The sequence below is a fragment of the Glycine soja genome, chromosome 5, assembly GCF_004193775.1.
Source record: "Glycine soja cultivar W05 chromosome 5, ASM419377v2, whole genome shotgun sequence".
NCBI classification, from domain to species: Eukaryota; Viridiplantae; Streptophyta; class Magnoliopsida; order Fabales; family Fabaceae; genus Glycine; species Glycine soja.
Genome location: NC_041006.1, coordinates 5508926 through 5523622, shown reverse-complemented (window position 1 = coordinate 5523622; position 14697 = coordinate 5508926). Strand labels below are relative to the sequence as shown.

The 14697-nt window shown below is 27.4% G+C and overlaps 1 protein-coding gene across 1 annotated transcript; it reads right to left on the bottom strand.

The window, feature by feature from the left end:
- Positions 1-6543: 6543 nt before the first annotated feature.
- LOC114412165 (putative glucuronosyltransferase PGSIP8) lies at positions 6544-14661 on the bottom strand. Its single transcript, XM_028375960.1, has 5 exons — positions 14096-14661; positions 9583-9841; positions 8277-8478; positions 8028-8175; positions 6544-7502 (listed from the first exon to the last, which is right to left on the bottom strand). Exons 1-5 carry the CDS (start codon positions 14377-14379, stop codon positions 6962-6964), a joined length of 1434 nt encoding a protein of 477 aa, XP_028231761.1. The 5' UTR covers positions 14380-14661; the 3' UTR covers positions 6544-6961.
- Positions 14662-14697: the final 36 nt, after the last annotated feature.

Genomic DNA, 14697 nt, shown 5'->3' with positions numbered 1-14697 from the left:
AATTAGGCAATACTATAATAGCATGAGTGTTGCTTTGGGGGCTCAATAGTTGTACTGGGGCACCTAGAAACGTTGGTGAAAGGGCTAAAATGTCCTTCACCATTTTGATATAAAAAGCTAAAGTGACTCGTCTGTATGAGTCACTATTTATTTCTCTGTTGGGTGATCTCCTTATGCTTCTTCATTCTCCTTCATTTTGTTAGCATGAGTGTTGCTTTGGGCACTCAATAGTTTTACTGGGGCACCTAGCAACGTTGGTGAAAGGGCTAAAACGTCCTTCACCATTTTGATATAAAAAGCTAAAGTGACTCGTTCGTATGAGTCACTATTTATTTCCTGCCGCGACGCTTCTTCTTCTTTTGTCTTCTTCTTAGCCCGCCACAATGCTTCTTCTTCCTTCGTGCTGCACTTCTTCCTCCTCATGGTGATCTCCTTCTGCTTCTTCATTCTCCTTGACGCATGTCATGGTCTTCTTCATTCTCCTTGTAATCTACTTCATTCTCCTGGTGGTTCGTGGTTCTTCCTCGTTGTAGTTTTTCTTCTTCTTCGTGGTTGCGTTTCTTCTTCTTCCTCTTGCGGTTCTTCTTCTTCTTCCTCCACTTCCCGCGCAGCTGTGGTTTTTCTTCTTTCCTTCTTCTTCCTCCACTTCCCGTGGCGCTTTGGTTCTTCTTCTTTCTCTTAACAAAAAATGATATTTTTTTGGAAAAACCTTATACGGATTGCTAATTTGTATGAGTTTTTTTTTTTGTTGAATAATTTTTTTTTCAATTTTTCTTCTTCTAAATTTGTTTTTTTTTTAATTTTGATTTGTCAATTATTATTTAAATTGTTTCGTAGTGTAATGTTGTTTTGTAATGTTAGTGAAATTTTATAATTTTTTCTGATTTATATGTTAAGTATTGATTTTATTTATAAAAAATATATTAATTATTACTAAGATTAGATTAGAGTGCTAAAATTAAGATTAGATTGGTGAAACAATTAATTATCAATATTGTTATATTATATTTGTCTAACTTTTAAAAAATATTTAAAAGATGTTGAATTTGTTACTTATGAAAAATATTGAAATCATAATTAAAAATAATTTAAATTTTTTAGTTACAAAAAATATTTAAACGAAAATTTTTAATAATTAAAATTTGTTATAAAAATATTGAAACATAATTTTTAATTGTACAATAAATCTGTTAGTTATAAAAATTATGAAACCAAAATTTAAAATTTAAAATATGATAAGATTATTAATGTAAGATAATGATTGAAATCAAATTTAAAAATATATTTGATTTGGTAGTTATAAAAAATATTAAAACCAAAATTTAAAATTTAAAATATGATAAGATTGTTAGTTTAAGATAATAATTTAAATCAAATTTAAAAATATATTAAATTTGATAGTCATAAGAAATCTGAAACCAAAATTTAAAATATGATAAGATTGTTAGTTTAAGATAATGATTGAAATTAAATTTAGAAATATATTTGATTTGGTACTTATAAAAGATATTGAAACAAAAATTTAAAATATGATAAGATTGATAGTTTAAGATAATGATTGAAATCAAATTTAAAAATATATTAAATTTGATAGTTATAAATAATATTGAAATCAAAATTTAAGATTTAAAATTTATTTATTAATCTGTATGTTTTAACTTTTTTTAAAAAAATTAAATTTTTTTATTCATTTAATTTATTTACAAAATTTGATAATTAAACAAATTTGATATTTAATTGAATAGTGTATTTAGATGTTTATTATAATGATTAAAAATTAAATAAATATGATATTTAATTGAGTGATGTATTTAGATGTTTTTTTTATAGCAATTGATAATTAAATAAATTTGATATTTTTTATATATATGTAAATACTTAATAAACTTATAATTTTTATTTATAATTTATATATGAAAAAAAATTAATTATTAGATAAAAAATAATTATTGTAAAATTTATTATGTAAATTTACATGTATATTAAATATAAATTAAAAATTTTAATTTTATATATAACGAACACTATTTATTTATAATATGTATCTATTAATTCAGTGAGTATCTTATTAATAATGTGAGAGCCTGAATATACGGATGGTGTATCCAAATGAGCATAGAGAAGAATGAAAAAGGAGATGGAATATGCAAAATGAAATGTGAAAGTACAACAACAGATCAATTGGTGAGAGGGGTATTGAAAATTTATAGGCTGCGGCCATTTGGGTACCTTATAATATATTAATACGATCAGTGCAGTGTGTAATTTTATATTTTAAGAACATAGACGAAGATATATCCTCGTCTTTCCAACGGTCGCTTTTTGTTAGGGTGTAGGTTGTTTAGACATATTCTTTCCTTTTCCTATTAAATATAATCAATTATTAACCCGTGACTCTTGTGATTTGTAAATTGTAATTGTGACCATTCAGCTAATTGTAGTATATACATTAACAAATCTTCTAAAGTTTTATATGAATCTTTCTATCATTTTATAAAAATATTAAATAAAATAAATATATTTGACGCGTTAGAAATGTAAAACATATTTAATATTTATTGTTAAAAACAAAAAAATTAACATAAAATGATTTTGAACTATTCTACCTCAAATTTTTACAATTAGAGTGATTAGTAGTCTTCATTTTTTTATCCATGAAATCAAAGATAAGTACCTCAGAGCTTTACAATAATTCATGCTCTCTGCTTAATCAATTAAGTGATCATCAATATTTGATAAAGAAAATTGTATTGTTATTAATAACTTTATCAATTATTAATTGATACATTGATCAATTAGGTTTTTTATAATCTCTAAATGAGCTAATATTGATAATTTATTCATTGAACCACACTTTAATTTTGAAAGTTTATTGACTTACTAAATAAAACTACTTAAATATTTTTTTTAAATAAAGACTACTTAAAATTAAGCACATTAAATTAAATAACTACTATAATCGATAGAAATTATGTTAAATTATAATTTTGGTCCTCCTATAATTTTAAATTGGTGATTTTGATTCATTTATTTTTAAATCAAAACATTTAGTCTTTTTATTTCCAATATTAAACAATTTTGGTTCTTCTGTTAATTGTCGTCCAAAGTCAAACATTAATTTTGATATTATGTATTAGTCTTATATAAGTTGTTGACATGACCTTTACATGACAAAATGTTAAATAAAGTAAAAAAATAAAAATAATTTTAATAAAAGTTAAACTTATGATCTTTTATTCAATGATAAGATAATAATTATTAAAACACTAGTTTTGTTTATTGTTTAGTTAACTTTCTAAATACTATTTTATATGTATTATTAATCAAAAGTTATTAATTTTTTTTCGAATTAAAAAATACTTAATATATAAATATTTTTAATTTTATTTTACATCATTTTATATATTTTTATATTAAATAGTTTGCTTACATATTTTTATTTTTATTTTACCAATTTATAATTAAATTTCATAAATTAATATATAAATTATTTTGTAAATTAATTTTATTATAAAAATTATTTTTACTCTAATTATATAAATCAATATAATTTCATCAATTAATTTGTAAATTATAAAATTTAAGTAAATTTATTTTCATATGTAAACTATTTTTATTCTAATTATATAAATTAATAAAAATTTATATTTAATTTTTTAGGAACGTTGTATGTTAATATTTTCATTTTTACTATAAAAAGTATTTAGTAAATAATTTTTTTAATATCAATTATATAAATAAAAATAGCTTCATAAATAAATATTTAAATTATTTATATAAATTATTTAATGTAATTTATAAAAAATTATATAAATTTATTTTACATATAAATAATAAAATTTTTATTTTCATTATAAAAATATTATTTTTAGTTTTTAATTTTAATTTTTAATTTTTAGATTATTTGAATATTATTTTAAATTTACGTAATTTGTATAAATTACTTAATATTTTTTTAAAAAATAATCTATATATTAGTTTATATAGTTTTTTTAAAAATTATAACAAAATAAGAACAAATTTGTATATATAATATTTTATTAATTTATATTAAAATAAAGTTTATAATAAAATAAATACATGAAAATATTAGATATATTTAAATAATAAATATTTTTATTTTAATTTATAAATTTTTAAAATTCAAAAAATTAATAATTCTAGGCTAGTAATACATGTAAAATAGTGTTTATAAAATTAATTAAACAAAATAAGTGTCTTAGTTATTTATTACTTTGGCTTTAAATAAAAAATCATAAGTTTAACTTCTATCAAATTTCCTTTTATTTTTCACATTATTTAACTCCTTATTTTTAGTCTAGAAACTAACCATTCAATTCAAAATTCCTTTGGATTGATCGGTAGGAAAGAATTAGTTTTGTGCTAAATAAGAAGTCTCATATACTCGGGGTTAAACCAAAAAAAAAAAAAAAAATCATTTGTGAGATAAAGGAGGTTTCATGACTAGATCTAAGGACAATATCCATATTTATTTCACGAAATTTTATTTGATTCTAAGAAATGTGAAGATGAAAATATGTTTTCTCATGTTTGTTAAAAGATAATAAAATAATATTCTTAGACATAACTCATTCTAGGCATCCATATCATACATATTTATTCATCTTCATATTCTCATGTAAAGGTTGGAAATCTTATATTCATGATAATGTTTAAAATATTTTTTCACTTTCTTGTTATTCTACCTCATTTATTTATTTATTTATTTAATATTTTTATTTTAAATTAAATTAAATTTAAAATATTCCCAAAAATTAGAAGTATATATCAAACATTTTTTATGAGAATAATATTTCCCGTAAGCTTTTCCGAAAATATAATTGAATCTGAGAAATAAACGTCCATTAGATAACGAAAGAAGCTTTGCAAGGCTTAATTATGTAGATAAAGGAAAGTTCAAATCAAAGTGGATTTTTGTAAAAAAAAAAACTACACCAATGGATCACTTTTATACAAGTTGATGATGATTTAAGTCCAATTTAAAAGACAACATGAAAAATCCAAAATTCACATGAACAAGAAGCATTCATGCAATGCAGTTTAATTAGTTGGTTTTATTAATTAGCTTTTGGGTTGAATGGTTCATTAGACCCCTTTTCTTATTTTTAATGTATTTTTTGCACTTATTTTTTCATTGGAATAAGTTCCTAAGTCTTTTTACTCTATTCATTCCTAAATATGACACTTTTTGAAATTTTCTTTCCCCTTTTTATAAAATAAATTTAACGTTATTAATTAAATTAATCAATTTTTTTAATAGGTATGAATTAGTTATAGGTATCTTATATTTAGGGATGAATCGAGTATAATTTGTAGGTTAGTTTTAGCATGTTTAGGCTTCCTAACCCATGATGATGATAGACGAGTCATAATAAACCATTGTAATGATTAATGAGAGGTCATTTATAGTGAGAAATAAACGTTTAGTTAGTTGCTTAGAGTTAATGACAAGTCATTCTAGTAAGAAATTAATGTCCACTGGAGTGTTAGTTAAATTTATTTCTTGTAGTGCTTCAAGGGGGGTCATATTCACTTGAATATACTACCCCATTTTATTATTATAAAAAAAACTGTATTATGCTCTACAATCACAATAAAAAAAAACTATGAATATGTTCTAAATTTTGTTTGAAGTAATAGCATTTAAATAATTAGCTTAAAAATGTTTTTGTTTTCTAAAATTATATTATTTTGTAGTTTTAATTCATATAAAAATGTTCATTTTTAGTCTATATTAAAAAAAATAATGTGAGGTTAGTCTTTCATTTGGAACTAAAAACGTGTATGATTTTACAGTTCAAAAGATTATAAATATTTATTTAATAAAAACTAATGTAAAAGTATCTTTTTATTTACTTAAATATATTTTTTATTCCTATAATTTTACTATATTTTAATTTTAGTCCCTACAATCTTTGATATTTTCTTTTAGTACCAAATATATTTTAGTCCCTACAATCTTTGATATTTTCTTTTTTAAAAGATATTTTAACACAAACTCCATACATAAATGGACGATATTAAAATTTAGACCCCTTTATTTTTATCAATTTTTTGGGGTCTCTTGGCCCATGTTACCTTTTCTTCCATCTCAGCTAGTCTAGCATACGATAATAGATAACGAATACAAAAGTCAATCAAATAAATCACCGTAACCCTACTAGCACACATTTTATATATATTTTTCGAGTAAATTTTCATATTGATTCTATTTCTACTAATAACAAGTAAAGTCAGATTATTTAGTAGGATTGACATGAAATTTTACTAAAAAAAATAAAAGAAGCATTAGAAGAGTGGTTTATTTTGGTATAAAATCCTGGTCCCAGCATAAAAGTGTCATACATAAATTGTTGGTCGGACATTGGATTATGAATTCGTTCTTCCATCAGTTCATGTAAACTACATTGACCTTTAATCAAATTTTATTATACGTTATCAAGATAAAATTCCAATTCTAATTGGAGAAGTGTAATAAGGAGGACGCAAGAAAATACATATAACTTATCCAATATTAATATGTTGTCGTGAAAGTGATATATCATTGAGATGAGTTTTCTTCAATTTTTACCAAGGGTGTCAATAATATAGCAAAGAGATTCAGTGTTGTAACAAAATGTTCTAATGATGCCGAACTCTCTGATCTTATCTCACTGTCTAACAAGTTTAAAAATTTGAATACAAGAACCAATCGTGCAATAATTGATACATATGTATGTGAAAAATAGCAAAACAATCTTTATCTTTATATACACACACTAACTCCGCGTTGTTCCTCCTCCTAGTAAGTGCAACATGGCCATCTCGCTCCAAGAAAAATGTATATAATTTCGACCGTAACATCATAATGGTTCTAAATCCATGGCACTTCCTCCCCTTCAGTTTCCAATGAGCTTGTCATCTATGTCCCCAAGCATTCAATCATGCTCAATCAGACAGCTCAATATAACTTGTTAAACCAAGAGGGTGGTGAAGATTCTCCTAATCTTGGCAAAAAAGCTTCCCTTTCTAGAGACTGGTGAAGCCCTGCCATTATCCTAGTCATAGATGCCCACACACACGGTGCAGCACAGAATGCATAACCAAAAACGCACAATGCTCTCACCACCCCATCTGAATACCAAGGAAAAGCCATGACAATCAAAGCACCGGTGATCCCGAGCCACGGCATCAGAACCGGCAACATTGGCAGCAGAAAGGCATTGACTGCAATAGAGCACAATGCAAAGACACCAAGCAAGTAGAGAGGCCATCCTAACAAAGGGTGAACCGTGTGAGGAATGATGAAGAAGGGTGTTGTGTAAGCCGCAAGGATGCTCCACAATGCCACCAATTTGAGGATGTTCTGCACCAAGTTGATGCTCTTGTCAGAGCGCCTATAGCATAGCTTTGAGAGACTTGGCCTTGCAAAACGAGTCATTGCTATTATTCCCAAATATATTGCCGATTGAATAAGTATCACAGCCATCTCCGCACCATACCTGTAGTAAATAATAGACCAATTGTTACAATGACTTACATATTTGAGGGGAAAATGATTTTAAAAGAACGGTTAAAAATCAGCTCAAATTATGTGACAGAAAACAAAATGCTACTATAAAAAAAGAAACAAAAGAACATAGTCATGTGTGGAGTTATCTATGTGTTTATCATGATCTTGTTTGAATAAACTTCTCAATAAATACATACAGGAAAAGAAAATAAAGAGATAAATATGAAATTTGTTTCTCAACTTGTAAAATTCCAACTTTCATGGAACTTTTCTCATTTAACTTCTTCAAAAGTTGATTTTGACTTATGATAAGCTAATTTTAACTTATGAAAGAAGTTTAATTTATTTTCTTTTTTTATAAGTGTCTGTTTATTGAAAAGTTTATTAAAACAAGACCATATTCTGAAATTCAGTGTTTTCAAGTTGAAATATTAGTAAATCACAAAAGATCACCATCACTATTTGTATACAATTCATGGGTACAAAAAAAGAATGCATCCGTTATGGACCTTACCCTAAAGTTTGGCGACGTTTATCATGCCACTGGAGGCCTAATGGCAGAACAGGCCAGGACCACCAATACCATGGCTTCAACCATGGTGCCCCTGGGAATGTGATCACACTATTTGGTCCACAGGGTATGCTCCAGCGAAGTTTAAGATCTGAAGAAGTTAGGAGCCATATTAGCATGAACTGGGATGATCAGAATTTTATTAATAAAGCATTCAGAAGTGCAGTTTCAAAAGCTAAGGTATATACTTACAATAGTAAGAAGCATCCATCTGATAACCCAAAGGAAGCCTATATGTTCCATCAAGCTTGGTGCCATTAGGTGGTGGGTGAAACATTGGCTTATCAAGTAACTCTGGGAAATAGCTAGCTATGAAACCCTGGTCTGCACCATCAGGATTTTCTCTCCCATTACGTAATTCATGAACCATGTCCTTGAACACGGTCATCGATGGCTGCAAATATCAAATAATAAGAACCTGTTAGATAGAGATAAGTGTGTGTTTGGTTTGATTATTGATTGTTTCTAATCACGTCAAATGATATGTATTATGATTTTAAGGAAATGTTGACATGTTTAATTTTATATTGAACAATTGATTCTGATCCAGAATTAATTTTTAATTAAAATAACTTTTGATAATTTCTATATGAAATAAAAAATTTATATTAAATTGCACTATTAATTTTTAGAATAAGAATATACAAATACAAATCCAAATAAAAAACACATCAATTTTAAAATTAATAGCAAAATCAATTTTGTAAAATTAATTTGATTCCGAATCGAAACTCCCGAAACATTTTAACACAAAAAAGTGTGTCATGCTAGTCAAGGAGTAGCATTTGTTTTTTTTAACAGCAGTTAAGGAGTACTAACATTTAATATACTTTACTTTTTTAGATAATACTCCTATCTACCACAGATACTGACATGTGATCTACTAAATGCTCTCAAGTCAATCAAGAGCACCTATGAACAGAACATTTTCCTTTTTTCAATACACTGATAAGATGTTACTATTAATATTACTACGTTTTTTCAGCTTATATTATTTATCTTTTGAGGAAAGATACACTATTAAAACGATTAATTAATTAAATTCATCCAGAAGTAAGTCATTTTTCCCATCCAAAAGTGAGTAATTATTTTTTCTTCCCCTTATATTAACCACCTTAGTTAAAATATTGATTTATTAAGCTGTTTTTTTTCTTAGGAGAAAGACCGACCACATGTGTTCATTAAATCAAATTTGTTTGTGCTGTATGACTGGGCATTGATTCAAGAAAATTTTATACACGGAGATAATCAAACACATGATTTTTCCGCTATCTAAATCATTTTTCTATTTTTCATATGTAAACACAATAGAATCGTACATCACGATGCAAACACTTTGGGTTATTTATTAAGCTGCTTTACACCCTAGAGAAGGACAATGAAGCATTAAAATAACACGATTTAAAGGTGGCAATAATTTATGTGAAGTTTGGAGTTATATTGCAGTTTCGTAGATTGTTAAATTGTAGGGGGGTTTGGACAAATTAAATGTATGTACCTGCAAGACGAAGAGTCCTGTGTGGAACACACAAGGATTGATAAAGACCGCACAGAATTGTCCACATTGAAACAACTCGTCCGTGTTTTGAAGGAAGAGGTTATCAGCGTCCAACATCACCACCCTGTCATAGTCCACTAAGCTCCATGCGTAGAGTTTGTTCAACGATAACTTGAACCTCTTGTCAAAATTATCTTGATGCTTGTAGGGGTTGTCCAGATTTTCCACTCTCACTACTTTCGCACCATCTTCCTTTTCACTACACGATCCACCAATAAAAACAAAAAGGGTTGTCAATTTTCAATTCATCAATTAATAATGCCAATAATAAGTCCATACACGCAACGCAATTGTCCAATACAAAAATAGAGGTAATTATACTTCAACTTGTACACGGTCATACTCAGGGGTACTCCAACAAATTGGTTTTCTTGCTGATTTTCATGCGTCCAATATTTATAAACATCCTTTTCTTCTCTCTTATTATTTTATTTGAGCGATTACCTTTTGTTTTAAACAAAGTCGCTTGAGTGACTAATTGTTCTGATAACTAACACTGGTATAATATAGTAATAACTTTCAACTTTAAAACTAGGTGTTGAGAGTTCCACTAGCCAAGGGACTAGGGATCAAAATATGATTAGTCATTCACTATATACTTGTTGGCTCAAGTTGTGAAAATTCAGATAAGACAAATAGCCGGTAATCAAATTAGGCACCATCTTGCTCATCTTCATGATTCCTCCATGCTTTGGAGTAATTGATAAAACTAAATGATGAGTAAGCCTGTGCTCAAGGATTAAAGAACCCTTGTTGGCATATCTAAGAAGGAGCAGTCTCGTACTCTACAAACAACGAGTATTAATCTCACCTTTCAATTGTGGAGATGTTCATCTAAGTAATTTATTATGGCATGAAAGTAGGGACCACTACACAACCGTCTAAAACCCTAGCCATCAATTTCATTAAGCTTGTCACAACTCATAATGAAGCCTCATTAAATAGCACTAGTACGTTATTTAGTATGCACGTTAATATCATCTAAAATCTTTCTAATTTCCTACGTTCCTAAACAAGAGATATTTAGCATTTTAATTTTATTTCAGAATTATTAATTATTAATTTTTTAAAATTGATGAACCAAAAGTAATCGGGTTCAAATATTTCACATATGACTAAATTCAATCTAATCTAACCACATTAAAATAAAATAAAAATTATATTTAATTATAATAAATATTTAATTTATTTATTTATTTATTCTTTTTACATTTAACTTTTGAAATTAAATAATTATTTACTCTTAATATTTAGAATTTTTCACTTTCCCCTTCCTTTTTTTTTTGTGTTTTCTTTTAGTAATTTTCACAATTTTTTATATTCCTTTAAATATTCAATCTAATGACACCGACCCGATTTAACTCAACTATTTTAAATCTATTTGTTGGAGTACAAGTATGAGGTAAAATACAACATCAAATAAAACTGAAAAAGTTGAATATCATATAAGTGAGAAGAAGACTTATAAACCTAAGTCTAAAGATTTTAAATCAAAATATGGTATAAATTCTGTTATGTGATTATTTATGACTTATTAATATAAATCCAAACATGTTTATTTCCCTAGAATTCTCCCAACAACCAACTCGTATCAGTTCGTCTTATAGGTTATAGCAAAGAATAAATAGTTAATAGTTTTTATTTATTCAGATGTCTATTTAAATAGTAAAAATTATACGGACCTAATATGAAAGCACAATAGGAGCCGAAACTTAAATGATATAAAATTATAAAATCAAAACATCGTTTAAATCTTGGAAGGTTAATGCTATGTTGATATGTATTTCAAGAACACTACTAACACACTAAAATTATAAAAAAAATTAAAAAAATAATGCACTTGATCGGAATTTCTAATATACCTTCGTAGTAAGTTTGTATATAAACATATTATAATAAATTGATGTCAACGAAAATGCAGTAATGCATGATTACATTAGTTCTAATATTAAGAAGTGACAAATTCTGCAATGATTCGATTACAAACGACGTAGCACCACCATCAGACAATAGAGAACAAAATAGTATGACAAGGGTTCTTTGTTTTTAACCATGGAATTGAACGATAAGGGATAGGTGCAACAATTTCTTAATATAATTTAGGGGAAAAAAAGGTGACGGTTGATTTCAATATTTATTTTCTGTTTTTATTTTTTGAAAATAATTTTTACAAATTTTTAAGATTTAAAAAACATGTATTGAAAAGAAAGGTGTTATTGCGTTTCTATTTCTTTAAAAAGGCTGAAAATATTGATTTATTATTTTGGGTCTATTTTTATAAATATTTTAAAAAAATATTTTCTAAATTTCAAACAAACATTTTTATTTTTATTTTGTTTACTTCAAAAATAAAAATAGAAAATACTCAAACTAAACCAAGCTCCACCTTATATTTTGTAAAGAATAAATGATGTTTTCACACTTTAACAAGGTATATATATTTTTAGGAGAATAAAGAAAGGAGTAATTTTTTTTAATAAGATCTCTTATTTTTGTCTTGCGAACTTCCTATTTCTTCTTTCCATAGTGTGTATATATCTTAAAGGAACGTCAAACAATTTTCTTAATGAAGTACAATTTATAAAAGACAAAATATAAATATACTTTTTTATATTATTTTTCATTTAAATTTTACTTTAATAACTAATATTAATATTAATTTATAACATTTTTTATTACATAAATTATTAAAGTAAATTTTCAAATATTATTAGATTGAAGTACCTTAAAACATATTTGGACTAAGTTTTATCCTATTAAAATTCAATGCATAAAAACATCAAAGTTGTTGGTAACTAGAGTAGTATTTGCCGACCGCCAGAAACAATAACCAAATAGGAACAAGACACGAAAGAACGTTGAACAACAATCCAAGGACGTTGAAACCATCGTCAAACACTCTTGAACTTCACGCGCAGTTTAAAGTCGATAAGAACGCCACCGCCCCTCACAACATACTGTGACAACTTGCACTTAGGAAAGAAGGGCAAAAAACCTTACTACACTATTTGAAAAAGATTTTAATTTAATTGTACTAAATAGTGCAAATTTTTTATTAATCTTATCACCTAATTAAAAATCATCATATATAATAAAATTATAAATAACTACTTGATAATACATTTTCATAGTAATAATAATTTGTCATTTTATAATTACGTACTTTAGAAAAAAAATTATACCAGATATAACTCTTCATTTATTGAAGAAGATTGTACAATTGTTGGACAATCATACAAGAGGAGTCGTAACTCGTAACAACGTACACTGGTTAATTGAATACAAGACCAGGAAATGAATCTAATGTCCATGTACATGTAAACATAAATTATTATTTAAATTATGTCCATGTACATGTAAAGAGTAAAATAATTTTTACTTTTATCCCATCATAAATTATTATTTAAATTATTTTTATATAATTATTTTAAAAGTTAACAATTATCATATATAATGCTACACTGTCTCTGTATATAATTATTTTTTTCAAAAAAATATTCATTAGTCAGACAAAAAACTTAAGAGCGTATTCTTAACATTTTTCCTTATCAGAAATTATCAATTCAAATTAGCTTGAGTGGGGGCAAAACTCTCAAACTTTAAAGTGGGACTAAATCTACAATTTTCTTAAAAAGAATTATCTCTATTCTTTGCCTTGTGTATCTCAAAGGAAATACGTTGGAAAAAAAAAAAAAACCCATAAAAATTAAACTCTATTGAAAATGCGATCCCTAGTTCTACCCCAACATAGAAAGTGAGTATGGACCCAGGCAAGGTAGTTAATGGGACCTGAGAGTTTTCAATCCAGATCAGGACGTGGACATCCATGCCCACAAACCCTTTAATTAAAGCAATAACATTATGGGCTGTCACTAGTCACCACACAATCAAATCGACCCAAACCGAACTAATGGTCCCGATTCCCCAACCCTATCCTCGTTTTATGACATGAATCCCTTTTCATTTTCCAATTATTTTTCTCCTTTTATTCAATCTCTATCCTTGACGAGGGACAAAGATTTTAAGTATGACTGCCCTCCGTTTTATTGAGACGAAAGAGACCTAAAAATGTGATTCACACTTTTATATTTTACTATCTTAATTAATTTTTATCTCATTTCACTTTACTCAATCAAACACACTGTGACTTGCATATCGAAGCTTGCAAGAATATTTGGATGTTCCACGAAGAATTCTAAGTACAACAACTACTAAGTTCTGGACAAAAGTTAGTACGATAACAGACCCAATTTTTCAAAGCTCATAGGACACTTTGAGGTCCTACCAGAAAATCAAAATCTTAATTACGACTGCTAAAAAAAAAAAATATCCTTCCCTCTTTCTCAAAAATAAAATCAACCAATTGCAAACACAGGACAAGAAAACGGTAACAATAATAAAAGTAAAAGTAAATAAAAATAAAATGGCAATGATGTGAGAGAATGGGACTTACAGAGCACGAATCCAGCGAGGAGGAACATCAAGGGAAGCAATGACAACAAGATCGGCTTGAGCGTCGAGCGTAGCCAGCGATTTCAGAAGCACGCGTATGGCTATGTAGAATTCGTAGTCCCTCGGCGTACCTACGTACATCATTGTCGCGTACGCATTCCTTTTTCCTTCTTTCACACCCGAAACACACCAAAAGCCCGATAACAACACCAACACCAACACCAACGCTAACCATCTCATAAAGCCTACATTATTTGAGTCACCTGGCTTCTTCGCCCACGCCATGAACCAAAATCAGAGAAGAAGAAGGAAATGAAGTGTGAAAAAAGAGATGGCGGAATAGGGTTATGTATAGGAAGTGAAAATATCCATGTGCGGTAGTGGGAGTATTGTTTAAATTAGAGCGTGTTGAAAAGTAGTGATATGGCGGAAGAGTATGGGACTTGGTCAGTTTTGGAGGAAGGGGGAGAAGGATAGAGAGAAGAGAAAGAAGGAGGAAGGCAGCTTTTAAAGTGTAGTAGCTCAGCCGGTACTTGGAACTTGTGCTATTGCAACCCCCATACGGAAAGGAATCTCCTCTCATAATTCACTTTTAATGTCTTT

Excerpts from the sequence above, each read along its gene's own strand:
- LOC114412165 (XM_028375960.1), bottom strand. The coding sequence starts at position 14,379 with ATGGCGTGGGCGAAGAAGCCAGGTGACTCAAATAATGTAGGCTTTATG. Across the intron at positions 8,479-9,582 it reads CAGGACTCTTCGTCTTGCAG|CCATCGATGACCGTGTTCAA; the intron begins GTACATACATTT and ends TGATATTTGCAG. Across the intron at positions 8,176-8,276 it reads GATGGATGCTTCTTACTATT|ATCTTAAACTTCGCTGGAGC; the intron begins GTAAGTATATAC and ends TAACTTCTTCAG.